Source organism: Chenopodium quinoa, unplaced genomic scaffold (genome assembly GCF_001683475.1).
Source record: "Chenopodium quinoa cultivar QQ74 unplaced genomic scaffold, ASM168347v1, whole genome shotgun sequence".
In the NCBI taxonomy this organism is placed as follows: Eukaryota; Viridiplantae; Streptophyta; class Magnoliopsida; order Caryophyllales; family Amaranthaceae; genus Chenopodium; species Chenopodium quinoa.
In genome coordinates, this window is record NW_018744367.1 from 1 (window position 1) to 24,174 (window position 24,174).

The 24,174-nt window shown below is 33.6% G+C and overlaps 1 protein-coding gene across 1 annotated transcript; it reads left to right on the top strand.

The window, feature by feature from the left end:
* The first annotated feature begins 2,341 nt into the window (after window positions 1-2,341).
* LOC110696451 (uncharacterized aarF domain-containing protein kinase At1g71810, chloroplastic-like) lies at window positions 2,342-23,040 on the top strand. The gene is given in 22 exon segments (XM_021873737.1): window positions 2,342-2,581; window positions 2,583-2,708; window positions 3,835-3,879; window positions 4,451-4,489; window positions 7,332-7,502; window positions 8,154-8,306; window positions 9,520-9,555; window positions 10,002-10,045; window positions 11,006-11,096; window positions 14,247-14,288; window positions 14,381-14,489; window positions 16,347-16,461; window positions 16,550-16,599; window positions 16,687-16,765; window positions 17,552-17,602; window positions 18,699-18,840; window positions 18,964-19,008; window positions 19,447-19,545; window positions 20,106-20,147; window positions 20,250-20,423; window positions 21,680-21,793; window positions 22,617-23,040. Coding segments are annotated over 22 exon segments (2,112 nt in total). The 3' UTR covers window positions 22,722-23,040.
* Window positions 23,041-24,174: the final 1,134 nt, after the last annotated feature.

A 24,174-nucleotide genomic window follows, 5' to 3' on the forward strand; every position in this document is an offset into this window, starting at 1 on the left:
GTGTGTGTGTGTGTGTGTGTGTGTGATTGGTGTGTTGTGTTATATGATTTAATTATCCTATTGATTGATTGTGTTATTTATTCTAGCGTTTTTAATGTTGTTTCTCTAGGGAGTATTGTTATTAAGGTTTTAGGGTTACTAATATTATTATTTTTGGGTTATGATGAATCGATTATATTTGGTTATTAGTATTATTGTCCTATAAGATTTGAGATATTTTGTGAATCGAGTATGTTATGTTATATTACTTGGGAACATGTGCCATTATTGAGACACTATTTATTAGCATGTAAATGGTTATTTGATCAGTGTATGAGATCAAAAAGTTGAGAATTATTATTTTGTTCTTGGGTTGAGTCTCGACGTTATAGACCTTAGTCCTTGGCATGTTGGTAAGAAGATGATAATCATGAGTTAAGAATGAGGTACAATCTTTATTTATATTTTTTTATGGTCACCTACAATGGGATTTGCCCCGTATGTTGGTTTGGTTCAAGGTGTTTTTCTGGTTATTGAGAGTATTCAAGTTTTTATACTTGTTGGTTTATTCATTCAAATTACTCATGTCCAAGGCTAGGTATTGAACAAAGAACATGGCACACTTATTGGTTAGATGAGTTAATTGAGTAAAGGTTCGTATTATTATTCGAGGTTGAGTTTGACAAAGGTTATTTCCAGAGTACAATGTGTAATTTAGTTTTGAGCTATATTGTTTAAGTGAGCTAGTACTATTAATTATTCTATTATTCTCTGTAGTCTAGTTATATGTGATGATTACTCGGCTTTTTGCTGACGTGTGTGTTGTTTGTTTGCTTTGCTACTTGTGTTTGTGGCCATGTCTTATGGTGACCCTGCGACGATCTATTTTGGAATTTGTCCTTAATGGTGAGCAGTCAAGTTTGTTTAAGCAGGTTAATCAAGTGATCGTAGCTAAAGGAGCTCAAGTGTTTCGATAATACTTTTATAATGAGTTTGTAAAGTTGTATTAATAGTTTACTTAGACTTATAGAGTTGTAATTATTGGGATTTTGTAAACCTTAGCACTTGACAAGTTGTCGAGCTGAGTGTGGCGATATACCTCCGATTTAGGTGTATGCTTCCGCAATTTTATTTAAAGGTTGCTTATTTTTCCTTTAATTTTTATTTATTTTTAATTAGTAAATCGGGGGTGTTACAGATCTAAATAGATTAACCAAAATTGAACTAATAGTTAGTGAAATTGACGATTAGAGAGAGAAAATGGTGAATTAAGAAAATCTAGGTTGCAATTGAAAATAATTTTACGTTTACAGTGACATTTGTTGCTCAAAATTATCGAAAAGTTTGAAAATCACCTTCTCTTTTTACGCGGATTTCTAGAATTTGCTATAGCACCAGCAATTCTTCTCTAATATCCATGATTATGCACGAAATTTTTGATATCTAAGCTTTTTGAGAATGTTTATGGAGGTTTCTGAAAATGAACTAGAGAGGAAGTGACAGTGAGAGACAGAAAATGGGTATGGAGTTTTTTCCCAAGTTTTGAGAGCACCACGTACGCTTTTAATTTTTATAAAATTATTAGAGTGCCACGTAGGATTAATATTTTTAAAAACGCTACAATTGGATTATGCCACGTAAGATTAGTTTTTTTAAAAGCGCTACGTAGGATTATAATAATAAAAAAACGCCACGTAGGATTAATATTTTTTAAAACGCTATAATAAGATTATGTCACGTAAGATTAGTTTTTTAAAAAGCGCTTACATAGGATTATAATAATAAATAAAAATTTATCAGAGCGTCACATAGGAAAATGTTATTTTTAGCCAATGAAAAAAAAAAATTGCATTTTATTTTAGATCTAAAATTTTATATTAATTATAAAAAATAAAATCAGCGCGTTTTCTATGTGGCTGGCGATATTGTGTGGCCAGCTGAGACACACCAAAACATTGACCGGGTAATCCCTGATCAATAAAGTAACCCTTGACCAACTGAGTAACCCCTGACCAAGTAATTCCGGCTACACGATGTGATCGGTCACATATAAAACTTTGTAAAATAAAATATTATCTATTTATATTAGAAATTTTTATCTACATATGAAAAACAAAATATAATTCATTTTATAACCCCTGACCAAGTATTAATAATTTTTTTACCTATAATAACTATTGGTAATTGATAAAAAAGAATACTCTCGTAGTTAGATTTTTGTGGCCATGCTATTGGAACTTTGGAAGTGTGGCAAAGGTTACACCTCACACACCACTAATTAGATTTCATATCTTTCTGAAGCACATTCCAAAAACACATTTTCAATTTCCCGGGAATTTCAGAGACTAACAAATTCCAAGGAATGCCCCTACTTCTCCGGCCACCTTCGCCGTTACCACCCTCTTCCACTCATTTTCCGGCGACCACCCCCAAGCTGAATTTCAATCTCTCCCAAAAACTCAACAATTTTCCTCAACATCGGCCGACGTCGCTTTCCGCCTCCCGAAACGTCGACTTGTTCACCCAGAACTCGGGGTACTTGTTCAAGCTCAGTGACTCGGAGGCCGAGTCGCTTTCGGAGTATGATATTGCGAGCATTGGTTTCGATTTACAGAAGAAAGCCTTTGATTTTGGGTCGTAGGTTGTTTCAGATTGGTACTACGCTTGGAAAATGGTTCGGAATTCGGTATATTGACGGGGTTATGGAGAGGGCTGATACCATGTTCAAGGTTATAGTATTTTGCTTGTAAGTTTTGTTTCAGTTTCTACTTGTTTGCAATTGCTTTTAAGGGCAGAAACCAAACCAATTTATAAGCTGTTGCATGATCATAGGAATAAACTGTCCAATAACAACCAATTCTTATTAAAAATTGGTAAAATGTAAGAATGATTGTCAATGTATAACTTTAACCAATATCTTACACTTATAACAAGAATAAATCAACAAAGATAGTCCATGGATTAATTATGTGAAAGTCAAAACGCTGCAATTATTCTTAAACTATGAAGCACAAATACTATTTTTTACATTCCTAAACAACAAAGTATATACTCCATTGGTCCATCATATATGGTCTTTTATTTTGTTTGCAAAAGTCTATCTTAGACTATCAATATCTCTTTAATCACAATTTTTTATAAAAAAATTACTTTTCTCTATTTTTTAGATGCTTCATCTTCTATAAATGGAAGTTTCAATTTAGATGCATTATTCTCCCTTATAACTAATAAATTCTCTCTCTTTCATATCACATGAATCCCTCTTTTACTTTCTCTCTTTACTTCAAAAATTGCTCAAAAGTAATGCATCTAAAAAAACCAAGAGACGAATACAACAATATCTCACATGACTACGGTCAAAGTTTAAAAGTTTGATCACGAATATGAAAATGAACACTGTACCATGAGACGGAGGGAATAGACATGGTTAATAAATTCATGTATAGCTAATTGTTACTTTTGGGGTTTTTCTTCTCTTCTTTGCCCCTCATTTGTTTGGCTGCCTGCTATTGACCACACTCACTTTTGGCCTGTTTTAAGATGACCCTAACCTGATCCACCCAATAACCAGGTCCAACATCCGCTATCTGACATCACTGTACCTTTGTAGAGTTTGAACTTTTTCAAAACTATATAAACTAATGATGGATGAGGCCTTTGGAGGCTATAATTTGGTAGGTTATTAGCTAAAAGCAAAAGAGATGTTCACTATTAGATTGTATCATGTCAATCAAGGACATAATGTGAAGCTGACTCTGCTGCAATATTCTTACTTGAACGTCTTGGATTGCTGCAATGGTTGTGTTAGTTTTTAACCTTGAAGAGTGTTGACATGTTTCCTCTTATTGTTTGCAGGTTCGAGCTGCTGAGCTTCGGAAAATACTGGTTGAACTTGGTCCGGTATTGATAAGTCACATCTTCTTTGGATTCCATGATGCTGTCTTGAATTTGTTCATTCATGTTTTTGTGCTTATGAATTCTGCGTAGCTTGTCCACATGCATGAATGTATCTGTTATCTCCATGAATTTCTATTTGTAACTCCATGCTCTGTCCTGTCTCTGGTTTAGATTTTTGTTGTTACCCAATATGCTACTAGAGCACTAGGTGCATGATATCTGCAATGCTTTTGTCAGATCATAGCTTCAAAAAGTTAGTCTGATTTTCTAATGGATGATATTTAAAAAGATGAATATCCTTTACTAATAGTCTATGTTTCTGTGCATGTCTCAGCCACTAGAATAATTCTATCTTGCACATAATTTATTATTCCTATTATTGCAGGTTTTCTGTTTAGATATTGGAGGATTAGGGATAAAAATAAGGAAGGAAAATAAAATTTCTATATGGATTGTGTGTTTTTTTTTTTTTTTTTTTTGTTTTTGTTTGTGCTAGCTTATGAACTTGGTTCCTTTCTATTTTGGATACTCTCTTCTTGGGTAACCCATCTTGAGCTTCTCTTTCTCACTGCAGGCCTATGTCAAAATTGCTCAGGCTATTTCATCTAGATCTGTAAGTTGCCTGTATCCTCAATTTAGTGTTTGTTGATGCTGATCTACTGTTTTAGATTTGTTAACTGTGTGTATCTGTACTACTAATACCATTTTGCTTTGCATAACTTCCTATTTCTCAAGTTTTTGACTGAGTATTTCCTATTCTTTGCCTTCTTTAAAGACGGAGGTTTGGAGCAGTGACTGAAATCACCATTTAAAATATTTCTTTGGTTGTCAACTTATTAAAAGGAAGTAGTACATGTAAAGAAAAAGAATTTGCACACAATTTCTACTGATTTTTAGGGTGCTGTTCTATTCACCTCACTTATCTGAACTTTTTCAGCCGAACTTATTTAAACCTTTTTTTTTTTTTTTTTTCTCTTCTCCCTCTTATAATGAACTGAACTTATCTAAACTTTTTAGAACTTATGTTAGTTGTGAGTTGAACTTGGATGACCTTGCTTTTCGTAAATAGAACTTATCCTATCTCTCTTTTTTATTTTATTTTATTTATTTATTTTCCCTGAAATTAGTGAATTTAAGGAGAGGAGAACATAGCCTTAATTTCCTTATGACAAGGTACCAAGGGACATACTTTGATGGGCATCATCAAATAAGGGTGTGCATGTCACATGTATATTGACATAATTTAGTATTATATAGAGAATCAGATATTGAGAATAAATATCAGAACATGTGCAGGAGAATTGGGGAATTTCCCCCTTACAACTGGATCACATCAAGGCATTGCACAAGTCCTTTCTTTTGCAGATGATATTGTTTTACCGGTTGACTTTAGACTATTAGAGCAGGTTTTCATGCAAAGTTAGATCTTTGGAAACAAGAGTTGGAAGTAAAACATAATGTTTGGAGTGTACTGTGCATATGGCACGAAGGAGGATCCTAGACAAGATATTGTGAAACTAGATGGGAGAGGAAAATCTATTAGTAAGACTAGGTGGGCCTATCATTTAGGAGATTGGAGGATTAATATCATTAATTACCTGGCTCCAGTGGAGAGAAGTGTGCGATTGAAATGTTCCTCAGAGGTGAAAAGAAAATTTTGTATGGTTGCTGTCCACCCAGCTTTGCTATATGGCCAATATGGGTCATTATGTTGGGTTTCAAAAAAGATCATGCTTAAAATATGAATATGGCAGATAGATTATGTGTACGTTGAATGATGTGTGATAGCATTTACAATGAAGATATCTGCTGTAGGGTCATAATGATTGTAATTGAGGATACTATGAAAGAGAGATGGTGGCGGTGATGGTTTGGAAATGTATAACACCAACTGTAACACCTCCTAAATTGAACCTTTTTAAAATTGAAAATTCATCCAAAACCTTGTGAGTATTACACATTACCTAATCAACTAGGAAAGTGAAGCCATTAATTAAGTGGTATAGTTAAGAGTAAACTATTAGGATCTCAAAATCCACAATAACAAAATGAAATAAACTAAATTAAATTGTTTTTGGGTTAAGTAAATTATATCAATTGCACATTCTTGTTTGTAGCCTATTAAATAAATGGAAGACATATAAAAAGTGACAAACTCCCGAAAAGTCGACAATTTGAGTTGATTCCATTTTCATCCTGTGATAATAAGTAATTTTTATATCAAAAACATCTTTGAGCACATAAATTAAGAACACAAGCTCTATAACCAACTAAGTAATCACATTATTACTGTACCACACAAAACAAGGATAGTAAACACAGTACCAGGTGACTAAGCTGTAAGCACAGGCACCACCTACTTTTATTGAGGTCGTGCTTAACCTTAAAGTGACCATAGCTAGAATTTTTACAATACATGTCCAGTGTTTACACCCCTCACCAATTATCACAAGATTGGGAGGAAGAATTTTGACATCAAAGTATTTTGCACCTACTAGTAGCCTTTTCTAAGGCGTTGGGGGTGCATTGGTACTTATCTTGTATTAAAATGAGTTTGGATTAATCATTCTTTTGGTGATTAGCTAGAATTATATGAACATGTAACCAGGAGGTATTTTTTCAAGATGTGTTCAGTTGTTCTCATAGAGACGTCATTGTGGAGTTACATACTCTTTTTTCCCACCAAAATTTTCCTAGTTGAAAAATCAGCACTGTATTCATATATATAATAATCACCGGCGCAGCTCATATGATAACATATTTTATAATTCACTATGTACCAGTGTTGGCAAGTTGCAAATCGCAACGTTGGGGGATACCTACTTGCCAATGCACATTTTGTAACTTTTATATCTTAAATTGTATTTTAGTAAGTTGATATTTTGAAAGTATATTTTGATACGAATCTAAAAAATCCCACATGGCTATTTTTTCCAATGTATAAATCATAAAAGATGATCAAAGGATCATGTGTGAATAGTGTAACATTCCAAACATTCGATTAAAGAAGAACGAAGGGAGTTTTTATCTGTGAAGGATATTTATGTCTAGCTATGTGGAACTGCTTTGGATAATTAAGTATCGTAGTTTATCTTGGTCAAACTCGACTTTATCACTTAAGACATTTGTGACAAAAAGAGTTTTATTCTATGTTACTGAAATCTTTCTTGGCGAAGGTAAGTAGAAGTTTTTGCTTAATTTTGTACTCCTTTCTATTGAAGTGTGAACTGTTGTAAGAACTTGGGGAAAGAAAAACTTTGTTCTTCTGATGTATGAACTGTTTTATGAACTATTTTCAATGTTTACTAAAATCGTTTCACTCTTTCCATCTGTTGGATGAATGTCAAAAAGCAGGAATCTACAAAGACTCTTTGACATTCTTCCTTTTGCTGTCAATTCTTATGAACTATTTTCAATGTTTATGTTATTATCTTATGCATCAATTCTTTTCGTAGGACTTAATTCCACCATCATACTTGGAGGAACTTTCAGTGTTACAAGACAGTATAACTCCATTTTCCAATAAAGTGGCATTTAGTCTCATTGAGGAGGAACTTGGGATGCCAATCGATGAAATCTTTTCGGAAATTTCATCAGAGCCAGTAGCTGCTGCATCTCTTGGCCAGGTATCAGTAATTGTTGATTCAAGGTTGATGTGGAAAAGTAAATTACATTTTATGGGTATATATTGGGTACTCCTTTCTGCGTTGAGAGGGATGTTGAATGCATGTACATAGGATCATGACTTTGTAAGCAATAAGCATTCTGGTTTGTTTTTAGGAATCTTAGCCTCTGTAGGCTCATACTATAGGAAACATGTCAATTTTTTCTGGGACTACTCCTCCGTTCCTAATTAAATGCATCACTTGTGTTGGCACATAGTTTAGAAGAATCTTTGAACAGTAATATTATATTATGAAAGAGAAACAAGTGGGTAAATTATTTATTAAAATAAAAGGCATATATAAGAAAGAGAAATAGCAATAAAAAATTCAAAAGCCAATGAGAGACGGATAGAGAAACCATAAAAAATAATGAGTGAGATCATGACATAGGAGAGAGACAATTATAGAAGGTTACCCAATATAGAAGTGAGGCATATATTTTGGAACGGCCGAATAAGGCAAGTGATGCATTTATATAGGAACGTAGGGTTTATTCTCCGATGCTCTTATGTGTCCCTAGTTTCTGTTGTGTGACTTTTATTCAACTGATACTTTGTACTTTTCGTTTCTGATTAAGAAAAAGGTTTTCTAACCAAAAGAACATTTGAATAGGTTTATCAAGCTAGACTTCGGGCAAGTGGACAGGTGATTGCTGTCAAGGTCCAGAGACCTGGTGTAAAAGCTGCTATTGCCTTGGACATATTTATATTGCGTTTTGTTGCAGGGATAATTCGGAGGGCAGGAAAATTTAATACAGACCTACAGGTAATGATGCTATTTGCTGCTTGCAACAATTATAATTTGAAAACTCATAGTGGATGATGCGAGACAGTAATAGAGTTGATTCAGCTGATAACAAAATCATGCCTCATCAAGTGTTACGCTTTACATGACACCTCATAGAGTACACTTCCACAATGCATTACTATTGGTTGAATTGCAATTGTAAACTCACCACAATTTAAACCCTAACTGTGATGCTCTCAGGTTTTTTGAATATGGAAATTATACATATAAAAACAAACAAGCAGATGTTGGCCTTCACTTCCTTACCACTGATGGACATCCCTTGTTCTTGTTTTGAGAGGTTGAACAGACCTAATTTTATTCCTTGTTGTCCTCCCTCTTTTCTCTTTTCCAGTTAAGGTTTAACATTATAGTTACTCTTTTTTTAGCACTTTCACTTGCCTATGAGCTTTGTTCCTGGTCAGCTGCAGCCATGCCATCTTGTTCTCATTATTTTTTTTTTTCCCAGATTTTTGGTTTTTAGTTTTAAGATCTAGACACACCCAAGTCAAGACCTTGTTTGTCCTATACGCAAATTCCCTCTTTGTTTTTGAACTTTAGATCTTGGTCTCCTTTGGTTCCCTTTTTAGCATGTATAGTGATTTATCAATGTTCTCTTTGTTACCGGCTAAACAGACTCTCCTCGACACACCCAAAAATGGTTAGTTTTGTGCTGAAAGTCAGTAAATTCTCTGAGTGATCTTGAACACAGCAGGTCATTCGTATAGTCCAGTCTTGGTGGATCTCGTTGTAAAATGTGTGCAGTGATAATGCATGAAAACTGCTATTGTTGTGTTGTAAAGGGTTGTGACATGCATTGGATCTTGCTTCTATGGCCTTTGGGATGAATTAATGATTGTCATTGAACTGCAAAAGGTCTTATGTTAGTTAGTTATTGATATTATTGATTTGCTCATATCTGAGCGAATTTGTATTTGTGATACATATCAAAGAAATCAATAAATTGATCTTTATGGAAGTGATTCCTAGTATTGTACATGAACATTTGGACAAAAACATTTTTTCTAGGACCAATTCATCATTTGTTCTTTTTATTCTCTTACAAATAATTAGGAAAAAGTTATGAAATAAAATTTACAAATATAAGTTCTGATTAGGAATCCACATCATTTTTTTTTTCTTTCATTTTCTATTGATGATTATAATTGAACAAGTGGATTATTATTTGCAGGCAGTCGTAGATGAATGGGCTTCAAGCCTTTTTAGGGTAAGTTTATCTACTTTGATCATCATGGCTACATATTTCTATGACCATCTACATGCCTAAAAGTTTGACTGAGGGCCTTTGTTTGGCTATTGGCTCATCTCGTACTTGCTTATTTTCTTAATTATAAGCATGGCAGGTGTCACCTTTGTGTTAATTATTATAAAAAAAAAAAAAATCTCCTTTACCTTTGGGAAAAGGGTACATTTCTGCATTAGTATCCTACTAACTGAAGGAAAGATTTTGGATGCTACTAGTTTATTGCATTTTCACAAGTTACTTTTTTCTCGGATTCTATTTTCTTGTCCTGTCTGTTGTTACTTTCTCTCTATTTTGACACTTACCATCATATTTTATTTTAATTTGTTATGATGGTCAAATGTGAGATATGAGATAAGAAATATCCTTAGAGCTTCATAATGAATACAGGTAAATCAAATTGAATGCAGGAGATGGATTACAGGAAAGAAGCAAACAATGGATTAAAATTCAGGTGAGTGAGGCTAATTGTATATTGAAATGTTCGAACTTTTAAGGCTCTCTTTGGCAAGGAATTTGCTGTGTGTAGGCAATGACAATGTTTACTAATAGTCCTTGTTATTTTCAATTTTACTATGACTTATATTGTATCTCTTAAATTATGTTGATAAAAAATGGAGTATTAAAATTATACAATTAAATACATCTTAAATAGCACTTTCATAATATTTATTTATTTATTTATTTTTTTTTTTTGTTTTTTTCAATATGTTATTGAAAGTACCCACCAATCAATTAGTCACTTTGCAACACTGTTATTCTAAGGCATCCTTTCTAAGATCAAGTATGTGATTGAGGCATTAAGATTGCACCTTTTCGATCTCTGGCTGTCTATGGTGCTATAGCATGGTGCTCATATAAGCTTGCCAATGTTGCTTCTCTGCATCCTCTCTGTTAGGCGAACTGATCCATTCCTTTCTTACCTCCAAGTCCCACTACACTCTTTTTAGAGAATCTGTTCGTGTGGCTAAAAAAATTTGTGACATATTCTTTTGGCTGGGTTCTGAGGAAACAGGACACATTCATTTGCTTATGATTTTGTAGTCATGTTGTATTAAGGTGAAAGGCCTTAGATCTCAGTTGTGGTTTCTGAGACAATGTTTAACAAGTGTCCTCAATTACGTATTAGTGTAGACTATTTGCTTTGGTGGCCTAATTGGCTTCTTTTTATTGCAAGATCAATGTTTAGTGTTTTGTGTTGACCTTAGTTTAAGATGAATGCCTATGGGCTGCTTTTATTTTTGGTTTGGTTTCTGAATCAAGTCTTTTCTCCTTTTTGTTATTTGGGACATCTTTGTCCTCTCTTCCTCCTTCTCAGAAAGAAATTTTGCATTCTTTCCTGTGTTTCCTCAGCTTTCCCTGCCTTCTCATATCTGTTTGATTCTAGTATGTAATTTTCTTTCAATACCTGCAGAGAGTTGTATGGTGGTCTTCCTGATGTTGTGGTTCCCCAAATGTACATTGACAAAACAACTCAGAAAGTCTTAATCATGGAATGGATTGAGGTAAATATCATTCTATTGCTTCTTGTTGCCTTTTACCTAGTTTCCTCATCAGCACATTTATTAAATTAATTTCTGGACAATTATTTATTTATTTATTTATTTATTTATTTTTTTTGATAATTTGGACTAATTTTATTTCAGTGTCTGATTAAAGAAGTTTCTGATGAGCAGTTTGAAAATGCATAATAGAAACATTTTAAAATTTTCTGCATTGTGCTCCATTTTTGTTGATATATTTGGTGGGGTGCACTTGTGTGTTTTCTGGAAGAAGTGCACTGTAGATAAAAGTTTTCTGCATACATGATAACATGAAATCCTCTCTTGCTACTTCCAAACACATTTAATAAACAGGAGAAGTGCACTTGTGTGTTCACCAGTTTGCAGTTGGTCATTCTTCTTGAGTCTCTTCAAACAAGCTTCTAATGTAAAGGCTTTAAGTTTTTTGAGGACCTTAGAATTTTGAAGAAAGCCGGATATAGGCACTAAGGAAGAGATGAGGCATTTGGAGATTACTGCAGGTTATGAAGTGAACTACAAGAAAGTATATCAGGACAATCCCTAGTGAGATTCTCCGATCTGTAGTCATTCTTAGTTGATCAGGACGAACTTGAATGAGATTCTCTGATCCGGAGAGTCCACTAGCATCCAGCATTGGTTAATTGAGCAGGTAGATTCTATGGTGGAAGTTCCAAGAAGGAGCACTGTTCTATCTGGCCAGAGGGTCATAACTTAAGCACTATGAACTATATATTGTTCTCCAGCTCGCGATTTTCCCAGTTATGAGCTTACCCCATTCCAAACTCGAAAACACAATAACCATACCATGCACTACCTCCATTCTTGAAAGTTTTTCACATTATCTGTTTTACTCCGTTTCTTTCTTTCTTTTTTTTTTTTTTTTTTGAAAGAGTTTCACTCCATTTCTAGTTTTTATTTACACTTTTGCTATATATATATATATGTGTGTGTGTGTGTGTGTGTGTGTGTGTGTGTGTGTGTGTGTATGTGTGTGTGTGTGTGTGTGTGTTTATATATATGTGTGTATATATAAATAATTATATATATATATATGTGTGTATATATAAATAATTATATATATATATATGTGTGTATATATATAAATAATTATATATATATATATGTGTGTATATATATATATATATATATATATATATATATATATATATATATATATATATATATACATATATATATATATATACATATACATATATATATACATATACATATATATATATATATATATATATATATATATATATATATATATATATATATATATATATATATATATATATATATATATATTTTCTGAATTTTTTTTTGAAAAAAACCACATTTACTACCTTACCCCACAGTATTTACACCTTTCCACTCACTCTTATATTTACACCTATTTCTTACACCCACCCATCTTTTTACACACCCTCTCTTACTTTTACCCACCTTTTTCTTACACCCACCTACCTTTTCTCACTCTCTCTTACTTTATCCACCTATTGTTTTACACCCACTCACCAGATCAACACTATCTCTCCAATTGTCTTAATTTGTGTGCAAATATTAACTGTAAAGAACTTTTGGGAATGAAAATGAACTTCTACAAAGTAGACGAAGACTCATAAAACCTGCAAATATATTTCTAATCAATGAAAATATTCAACTGCTTGCTATATGCAGGAACATGAGATCGCAGTCTTTTGAAGCGCTATCAGAATACTAAACTGAATTGTTGATAGGGCACATGCTACTAGCTTAGATAGCATCCCAAGGCTTTGATGGCCGACTTGGTTAATTCCTACTTAACACCATAGAAAACCATCTATATCAGATCTGTTGTGAATATCGGCATGTTAGATTGTTTTTGGCAGGAAGATAACTTCTTGGGTTACCTTATGCTAGAAGAAGCTTAGTTGTTGGAATTTTTCTTATTTTGACTTAGCAGGTCTAAGTGAAGTTTTAATAAGAAATATTTTAATAAATTATTTTTTGCCATGCTGTTCTAGCATGTTCTCTGGTTTTTAATAAAATTTATTAATTGCCAAAAAAAGAAAAGAAAAGAAATATTTTAAAAATTTGTATACATTATTTTCCAATTTTTTTTGTTGTGAAAAAGGTGGTGTTGTATTTGATTTGTGCGGAACAAGGTCATTGAATAAATAATTGATGAGAAAGCAATAAAGAAGATAAACAAAAACACACAAGGATTTACGTGGTTCTGTCAACTAGAACAACTCCACAGGTGGGGGATCCGAGAGCTTTTCTTCACTTTATAGAGGAAACAAGAGGATTATCCGATTGTCCAAGGAGCCAATAATGGCTTAATTGGCTTAATGAAATATAAAATTCAATGGTTCTTTATAACATAAGAACCCTAATTAAACCCTTTGATTAGTCCCAAAGCCAAAGCACAAGTAACCGACATGACTAAAACAGATCTTAGCTAAAATATTGAATGTCAGAGAACAAACTACATGTCAAAAATGAGGTAGCCAAGATCTAGTGCGCGGATGTGGAGTAGTTACCATCCACGGACGCGCATAGGTTGTTTTTGCCCAAAAATTGCCTTTACAGAACTTTCTGCCTTGGACTTCAAATTTGCATTTTTACGACCCTTTTACACAGTTGCTCATCATTAGTCAAGTGTGACACACTCTCCTTCTAGTGGATATGGGTCACACATAACAGATTTTATCCTAGACATGGGGAAATTAACTCGATATATAGCTGGAGAATAATATATACTAGTACTTTATACTTCATAGTGCATAAGTTATGACCCTAGTGAATATACAAACATGGATTGAACATTTTAAACAAAAATACAATTTCCTTGGAAGTGAATATGAGTATTGATTGGTTTTTGTGCTACATGGGTTTGGGTACATTGCAAAGTAAGTCAGGAGAAGGTCGTATATTACATTCACTAGTTCTCTCCTCAAAATAGATGTAGGCCTTGTTCTTTCACAATTGCTTTCTCCCTGTACCTTAACTTAAAACCATATGTAGTTTCAGTGGAGGTCCATTCACCTAAATGGTTTAACTTAACTGCTATAATCGATCCTTGCTTATCTTATTTGTTCTGTTTGTATGTTATCTTATTAGTTTTTGACGTTTATTGTCTTTTAGGGGCAAAAATTGGCTGAAGTTAAAGATCTTTATCTGGTTGAGGTAAATAGTTTTATTGGATGATCTTGAGAAAATCTTTACAGTTATTCTATAACCAGATTCTATAGCCTAACAAAAAATGTGTTCATGGACAGGTAGGAGTTTATTGCTCATTTAATCAATTGCTGGAGTATGGATTTTATCATGCAGATCCACATCCTGGAAATCTTCTGCGCACATATGATGGAAAACTAGCTTATTTGGGTAATTGGGTTCTCTCTCTCTCTCTTGCTCTTGTGCAACGGCTGTGATCTATGTCTGTTTTTCTATTTCAATTTTCAGTGCCTGCCTTGTTTTTCCCGTATTTACATGAAGTTTGCTGATTTTTTCTTATTTCTGTATCTATTTTCTAAAGTGTTAATAATTTCATTTCAAGGACACCCATGGCTCTCTTTCTGTGATAAAAATTAACATGTCTTTGAACTTTTGGAGTGATGGAAGGTTGGTATTTTGTTTGTCCTTGCTTGCTGCAATTTCCAAGTTTTGTCTGCCTGATGGATGTGGAAGAGTTTGCACTATCTGATGCTATATGACATAATTTTCATATTTTTCAAGGTAAAGAGAGTAGGAAATCATAAAACAGTACAACCAAAAGTCAAATTAGCCTATCAAAGAATTATGAGAATGCATGCCAATGGTGATAAATATTCTACAGCAAAAATGTAGTTCAGCACCAGATGCCAAATCAAAAAAACAAAACCACCACATGTTAGTAGCCATACTAAAGAAAATAATGTACTCATATTCACCAAAGCACCCAAAAGCCTGCCATATATGCACACTTTTAGTTTTTCAGACCTCCCTCTGCTATATTCTCCTTTGCTATCTACCTTGCCTGCTTGTGGCCTCACAAAGAAAGCAAAACACATCCAGCGCTTGGATCTTTTACTTAAAGAAAAGATCATAAAACATTAGCCACCTTATTTTGAAGGAAGAGATGAGGTTAGTGATGTGAATTTATATTTAATTTGTATGAGGATTATAGGGTACCATGTTTATCTCTCTTACTGTGTTACTGGAGCAGATTTAACTACCAGTAACATTGGAGATGAGAGTTTAAAGTGTTCTTGTGAATCTTGTCACCACCTTTTCAGACTCGTATTGGCGAAAGTCTAAATATCTGTGTAATGTAATTGAGGCACAAGTTGAACAGATGTTTTGACAAAGTTCTTCAAGACTACAACATTATCAATACCCCAAAGCCTATATCGAGGCTGCATCGTGTCCTTCCCTGGAAAGGAAGCAGGGTTGGGTATGTGCAACAACAATCTACTATTTCACAATGATAAGAAGCGTAGATATTTATAAAAAAAACTAAATATTTAGTCCATTACAATTCAAAAACTATGGAATAATGATTTGTTAGCTCCATTACTAAGCAACAACATGCTTTTGTGGTGTTTATATATCAGTAACTACTAATTGAACTTTTTTTTGCTGATATAGCGAGTCTTCATGGTATAAAAAAATTCGGTTGCTGGAAAAATGCACCATTGTGAACTACCTTTCCAAAATTTTTGTTGTCAACATGTCTTGGAGACTTTGGGAAAGATTAAATTGCATGGTTGCTCTGAAACCCCTGAATGATCCTTAACTATTACTCTAATTTTGTTAACGTGTTAAATGTAAGAGTATATACCAAGAAGAAAAAAGGGGTGTGCTGGGTATACTCTCTCTCTCTCTCTCTCTCTCTCTCTCTCCTTTCATCCTTTTTTGTTATGCTGTTGCTTGTCCTTCCCCTTCTCTCTCTAAACGTGAATCATCAGACTAAGAGTCACTTCCTGTCATAAAGTGGATATTGAACCCAAATTTTAAATGAAAAATTTGCTCATCCTCCCAACTAGAGCATATATCACTAATGTACCCAAAGCATAAGGACTTGGGGAAGTGCATCATATAATGTTGCAATTGATGTACTGTGCAGCTTGTTCGTTTGTTTATTTCATTATTTATTTATTTTTAATATGTGAGGACATATGCCTTACACATTCACCCTGTAAATATTAAAAGAGTGCAAGTAATTTTCATTTTTCTCATATTCTTTTGTTTTTTCACTTCCAGACTTTGGCATGATGGGTGATTTTAAGGAAGAACTATGTGATGGATTCATTGAAGCTTGCCTTCATCTTGTAAACCGGGACTTTGAAGCATTGGCTAGAGATTTTGTTACTCTAGGGTATCTTTTAGTAATATTCTTGTTGTATATGCTCTGTAGTAGTGCTTTCAAATATAGTCCATTCTTGATATGCAGCTGATCTTGACAGGCTTCTTCCACCAACTTCTGAGAGAGATGCTGTCACAAAGGCATTAACAGGTTTCCATCTCTTGTGTACTACAATGTTCTGTTGCCATGGCTAAATACCTAAATTCTGAGGTTGATCATGGTAAAACGTTTTTCCAGGTGTCTTTCAAAATGCTGTTTCTAGAGGAATTCGCAATATAAGTTTTGGGGATCTCTTAGGTGACCTGGGAATTACCATGTAATCTTCAATTTACCCTACTAATTTGTTGCTTATGTTGTATCAAGAATGACTTTTTGGGGTTTCAAGGTAAAAAAAAATCTGTATGAGGAAATGGATTTGTTTAAGGTATGAGAGGGCAAGGAGGAATAATCCCATACCTCAGAATTACATTACCTGTTGTAGTAATTGTGATTATTTCTTCCTGTCTACTAGGAGTGGTGGTGTGAGAAAAGATGATTTGCATCCAATTCTTTTGTTTATATGTAAAAAAAAAAAAAAAAAAAGTTAAATATTGAAGGACAAGAAGGGAGTCATATGCTAGCAGAGGGCTAAAAACTAAGAAATCACCATTCCTAATTTTAGCATGTAAAATTTTATGCACAGATCCAAGGAAGACTAGGAAGACTGATGGTCAAATTGCTGAGCTGGGTTTTAACTCTACAATAGTCCAAACTTTGTAAAGGAAAACATATTAACATAAACTAGCTCTTCTCACAAAGATATGCTGGATTTTATTCATTATTAACTTTCGTCAAGCGAAACCAAAGTTGCTATTATTGTATGTTTGTTTTAACTTTTAATAATTACTAGTACCAATAAATGATACGCTTTTTACTCAATCAGTTAGAAAGATTCTTTAATGAAAGATTTACACAAAACACATGAATGCTGGCATATATGTTTGAAAAAAGAGAAAAATGTCTATTGTTTATGAAATTTCAAGTGTTTAAATCTGCTTTAAGGAATTTGATATTGACTGCAAGATACAGTTCTAAAGATATACATATATGCTGTTCATTTCAGGTATAAATTCAAATTTCAGATACCCTCATATTTTTCGCTTGTCATAAGAAGGTATTGCTTCTTATTTAAACAGATGCAGTTCTTCGTTGTATCTTGTACTTGTTGATGCTACAAATATATGTAAATGTTGCTACTGAAAGTTACTTCGTAGATTCAGTTATTAAGGGCTCTGTACTAAAGTCTTTTGGTATCTAGTAGTCTTGTAGCTTTCTTGAGAAGAGGCTTTGCAGTCTGTAAGTGTGCATGTAGAAGAAATACGTGTGATGTAGACCATGCAAATGCAGGGACTTCGGGTAATGATTATGAGATGCCAGTAGTTTGGGTAGGACATTTGTGAAAATCTTTTATCATAAGATATGTGTGAAGGTCAATGAGTGAAACAGATGAATGAAAATATTGAAAGTTCGAAACATTGAAGTTTATTCAGGTGACCTGTGGAGCAAGGACATAAGCACATACTTCCTCCAATTTTTTTTTACTCACAACACTTCCTTTTAGGGAAATGTCTAACTATATGCAAGAGTTGCAACATGACTCTATTTGGTAGTGTTTGAATATTAAAACACCATTTCTACTGTTACTTCCCCATTTCTCCTCACCCTTCTTTCCTCTCTATCATTTAACATCCAACCACACTAGTCAACATCTCAGCCACACCCACCACCAGTATTAGCCAGCATCAAACCAAACCCATAACTGCTATAAGTGGCCTTATCTATACTTGAAGCCAAATCTACTCAGATCCACCCCATCTCCTCCTTCCTCCCTCCCTCCCTCTCCGCTCCTCCCCTTCTTCCGGCAATTTACACCTGCCACCACCGCTGCAAAATTACACCAGTCAAGAACAGAACCACGGTCTGCGATTTGTTTTCCGTCTTTTAATAACCCATAGTTTTTTATTACAGAAAAATCCGATTCAATTTCCTGACCCAATATTCTTTAAAAAAAAGATAGAAATAAATTAGAAATGTTGACTTATTTACTATATAATATGAAGATAAACAAGCCATATTGATTTTTTGTGTGGTTTATATGTAAAAATTTAGAAGAATGGAAAACTAAAGAGAATAATCATTATAACGTCGTTCCTAGATAAGCGTGTGTGTGTGTGCAAAAAATGATATTTGCTTCATCTTTTGAATATCAGCCTGGCTGTCTTGGAGGGTATTGCAATTAGCTTTGATCCTAATTACAAGGTTCTGGGTAGTACATACCCATGGATTGCCAAAAAGGTCTTGATGGGAAGTTCACCAAAGTTGAAGTCATCTTTGCAGTCTTTACTTTATAAGGTAGATTGTGTGATATAATGTTTTTAATCGTTATCCATTCTTTTATAAGATGTAAAAAGTTTGTCTATCATGACTGCATGCTGTGTGCATTACATAATCTCTATTCTTACTCTATCTTCTTAGGATGGTGTCTTCAATATTGAGCGTTTAGAGTCACTACTAAATGAGGTGAGAACCCCCACCTTGGCAGTTGGCACCCCTTTATGGCTCTGCTTATTCTTGAATCTTACTTTCTGCTACTTCTTTCTTTAGTTGTTCTTTGGGCCTATATATATACACTTGTCATACATGTTCAGTTGTGAGAATCTTTGTCCTAAATTCTTTTGTCTTTGAAAATTCATTTTCAAATTTATTGGGTATAAGTGTTGTATATAACACTTGCCATACATTTTCAGTTGTGAGAACGTTTTTCCCAAAACTCATCTGTCTTCGAAAATCGCTTTCAAATTATTGGGCTTATAAAGTGTTAAGCTGTAACTGATGCAAGATACATTAACAAGGAACAAAAAATTATACTCACAGAATTATGTAGTACTACTACTAATACATCTCATGGCATTGCCTTTGCTACTTATCTTACCAATACCCTTGATTTTGCCACAACAGATGCGTCGTGCTAGACTAGATAAGACGCAAGTAAAGAAGGATGAATTTGACAAAAAGATTGCTGCCAGAGATATTTTATCTTTCACATTAGCAGAGCAGGTACAGTGAACTGCAGAATCCTGTTCCGCACTTCATGCTAAATGGGCACATGTGCATATTTAATTGAGGCATGTATTCTGTCTTTTGTGGAGTTTATTGTAGTCTTAGTATGACTTGCATATTTTTCTAATATATAATAGCGTTCCTGGTTTCACTATTGGTACATTTGGTTAAAAAAAACCATAGTGGAGCATGTCAAAACGCACAAGATAGGAGAAACGAACAAATTATATGATGTACAATGCTCACTTTGTTAATTTCTGTTCTATAAACATGAGGAATGGATTGCGTTTGAGAGCTTTTTTTGCTGCCTTAAAGTTTCATTAAGGATGTATTGGCTCCTATGGTATGTATTGCAGATGTTAGATGTGTATTTTTGGGGACTACTTTGACAGGTTGTAGATGACTCATTGATTGACCTTTCTTTTTAAGTGGGCAAGTATCTTGTATAAACTATAACACATTTTAAACTATTTCTTACTGTAGAGATGTCCCCTATTTCTTTTGTTCGGAAAAGCTCAAAAAGCTCTGTCATATTTCTAACTCTTGTTATATTTCAGGGTTCTTTTGTTCGGGAGATTTTTCTTGAAGAAACTGCAAAGGTGAGAATCATAGATGTGTGGCGAAACGATCTTGGGGGGGGGGGGGGTAGGGGATGTTTGGGAGACGCATATTTTCTCTGATTGCTTGTTTGTTAATTACAGGGTTTAGATGCATTGGGTATAGCTACTATAAACTCAATAGCTTCTGGACCTGCTGCATATCTACCCTTTCCTGTTCCAATTCTGTCATTTCCCCTAACTGATGAGGATGTTATCAACTTGAGGAACTTCCGCCGCATTGTGCTATTGGTGTCAGGGCTACAGGATTCTGGAGTAGTAAGTATCTCTATAATCTTTTATACATACATTATCACACTTATCAATGCAGACAACAATCAAGAACATGCACTGATGGCAAAAGAATGTTGTTTCAGAAGCGTCATCTTCAATCATCAGTTGTGATGATAAAGCTTTTTCATTTGTGAGCTCTAGCATATGTATATTTAGTAGGCTAACTCATTTGTAATGCTGCAGGGGCTTCCTTGTTCAATGGTATACTGTTTATTGGTCTCAATGGCTAAAATTATCAATCCCTCCACTCAACTTTCTAGTCTATTTGTTTGGATGTCCAAAAAAGATCTTCATTATCTCTTTTTGTTGAGCTTGCTCTCTTTATTAATTTCAGTACTTCTCAATCATTTTACTCTATTCAATATCAATTTTTTCTGTCTAATTTGAATATTTTTCTTAATCTCTGATGTAAATAGAAGCTGGAAGATAAATATGGGACAGATTACAAAGTATTTATTTTGTAGCTGTTGGCCTCTTGCCTTAACCCTTTAGCAACTGCCCCGATTCCTCAAATTTTTTATTTTTAATTGAACTCTTTTCATTGTTTCTTCTACTGCAATTTTGTTGCAGTATTTGCTGCAGCTTCATGAGGCCGTGCAGATAATATTACCATAAAGAAGATTTTCAAAAGAAATTTGGTTCTTTTTTCTATTCGACTGCAGCTTTCAAATGTTTAAAATCTATATATGTTTTGATGTTCATTTGGGGAGGTGAACTTGCTTGAGCTCTAAATTATCTTGTTAAGTGAGCCTTCTAGCTGCTTTAAATATTCCTGTTACATGAACTCTGAATTTGCTGCTAGACATGCATCACTTAAAGTTGGCGTACTTGGTTAAAAATAATTATTTTCTCAGAACTCTCCCATAAGTAATGCTGTATGATCCAATTGTCCCATTAACTACACCAACTTTGCATTCAGTGCTGCTTTTTTCATATGTGCAGTAGGCACTTCTGGTCATACATAGGATCAGTACTCCTACACGCTTACTTTGTATCCTTCTCTTACTCATGAAGTGAAGGAATTAAATCTACTTAGTGCATATGAATTCAGACTCATTACTCACTACTGGACTACTTATGAGCAGACTGAAACAGAAATGAGTCAAGTTCTTGTAAAAGCAACACAGCAATAGATATAATCTGTTCAATTTTAATTTTGAGAGCTTCTACTTTATTTATTTTATGATACCATGCTAGATTTGCACTGGAAATAAAGTAAGATCGTGCTGGTTCTGTTGTAGGAAATTGAAAAGATCAATGAAAATCAGCGGTCATCAACGATGGATATATACCAGCTTTTTTATCGGCTTCCACCTACTCAGGATATTCAACCCGTCCTTGCAGTTGTAAATGAAGTAAGAATTCATTGATGTTTGTCTAATTTAAACATAGTTTTGTATGATTTTAGTATTGTGAGGATAATGGCTGGATCACTTTTTAGTAAGAGATTAATAAAAATACAGCTACATGGACCAAGAAGTTGGTCAGTGATGGAAAAAATAGTGCTCATCTTGCTTTCCTAGAAAATAAATTAGAAGTATTAGGACTTTTGGAAATGTGAAAATCTTTAAATCAAGGATCAATTTGAGTTCTCATCTTTTTGTGACATAAAAGGTTTTGTTGTAAGACTAAATTCTGGTTTACTCCAGTTCATTTAAGCCCAGCTGACTATAGCAAATCTGACATGATCACCGAGGATAAGGGTGATATTACTCCTGGATTCAAGATTCCGTAGTTTTAGCAGTCAAACTCAGCCAGAACTTAAGTGACATCGAAGAAGTTGAATCCATAGGATCGACATCAATTTGATGTGCATCCTATAGTCATATCCACTATCTTCATATTTTCTTAGAAGGCAAAAATGGTGTATACTTTGATCATCTTACCTCATGGATCATGAAGAGAATCAATTGATTGCCTTGCTTTTTGTATACTTTAGTATATTTTCCCCTCCATGGTTAATTACTCGTGTAAGAGTGATTAGGAGACTAAAGCTTAATCTGTGTCAGCTTTCTTTTGCTAGAGTATACAGATCTACTTATTCAATTTCGTAGTTTTTACCTTGTACCATGCGCAAACGCTGTAATACTAATTTGTTGATTATATAAATGCATTTCTTTTCATTATGTTACTAGTCTTACTATGTACCTAATGCATCCTAAATTTTCTCTATTTCAGCTTCCATCAGAACAACAGCAGCAGTTGTACAGTTTGCCATCTGAGGTGCTTGCAAGATTTCTATCGCGTGTTGCTGCAAGAACAGTTCGTAGATTTTTACTATGAAGATTCTTGTAGAATTAATGCTTCATGCAAATATGCAAATGCGAAGGAATGCATACTTCCACAGAAATACTATGTCGTAGATTTGAATGAAAAAAAAAGTTCAAATTAAGTTTTGCATTAAAATTTATGGTCTTAAAAAAAAGTTTGGTCGCATAATTAAGCCATTTACAAGTGAAGGACGGTTATCATTCTAATCTATACAAATGCATATGAAATGGTAAAATGCCTTAATATGGATGTTTGTTTGTTGTGTAAATAGATTTACATTATGCACAATTTTATTCTGTATATTTTTATAGATGTGAAAATTGCGACTATTCGGTCAATGAAATGTGATTTTTCTAGTAATTTTCTAGTAAAGATTTTTGAGTAATTGAAAAGTTTAGTCTTTTACATATAAGTTGAAGAATTAGACAAAAATCATCTTCTTGGCAAGAATGATAGACATCCTTAAACAAAAAAAAAATGCTACAAAACATAGTGATGTAAAAGTGCACATGAATGTTCGATGTGCAATAGTCATAACTTTGTTGAAATGATAATTTTATTTGATTCATTCAATTGTCAATGCATTAGTTAGATTTAGATCTAGTCGTAAATGAATATTTTTATATCAATCAATTTTATTATAAAAAAAAAAATGGAAATTTGGTTAGGACACGCGGCGGTGCTCGTTGAAGCAACCTCTACTATATCAATGATGACGTAAATTATACAAATGTTAAAGCTAGAGAGAGTGTAAATAATTGAGTGGATTTGAAAATATAGTGGATAACATAGGTTAAAGGTGGGCACCGTGACGGGCCGTGCCTGGCGAGCCACGTGCTCCGGCGGGCCGTGCTTGGCGGGCCACCGTGCCTGAGAAGACGTGACGTGTCCGCCCAAAGTCACAGGCCAGCCCACGGCACAGCCCACGTGCCATTCGGGCTCGTACCGTGCTGGCCTCGTGGGCTAGCCTGCTGCCGTCCTCCCTTTTTTTTTTTACAACATTTGTTTTTTTTTTTTAATAAAAGTAATAATATTATAGTGTAGTTAAAAATTATAAATAGACTGGCGTTGAAATTTTTTATTTTTTTTTATTTTTTTATAATAAATACATTATAAAAAAAAAAGGTTAGCATTATATTATTATTTTTATAACTTATAATCTTATATTATTATTTTTCTAAAATAAATTAAGTTTAATATTTATGTTTTATTATTTTGTATATTTAATATTTAAATTTATATATTTTGTTTATACTATTACTTTATAGTTTAATGTTTATAATTTATTACATTTATTTTTGTATTATTAATTATTATAATTTTATTTTTGTTATATTAGATTATGAATTATAACTTAACGAAAAAAAAGGGCAAATTGGACTTTGGATGTAAATAATGCATACTTCATATTATTAAATTACTTGAAAAAATTGTACAATGATAATAATGATAAAAATCGTACAAG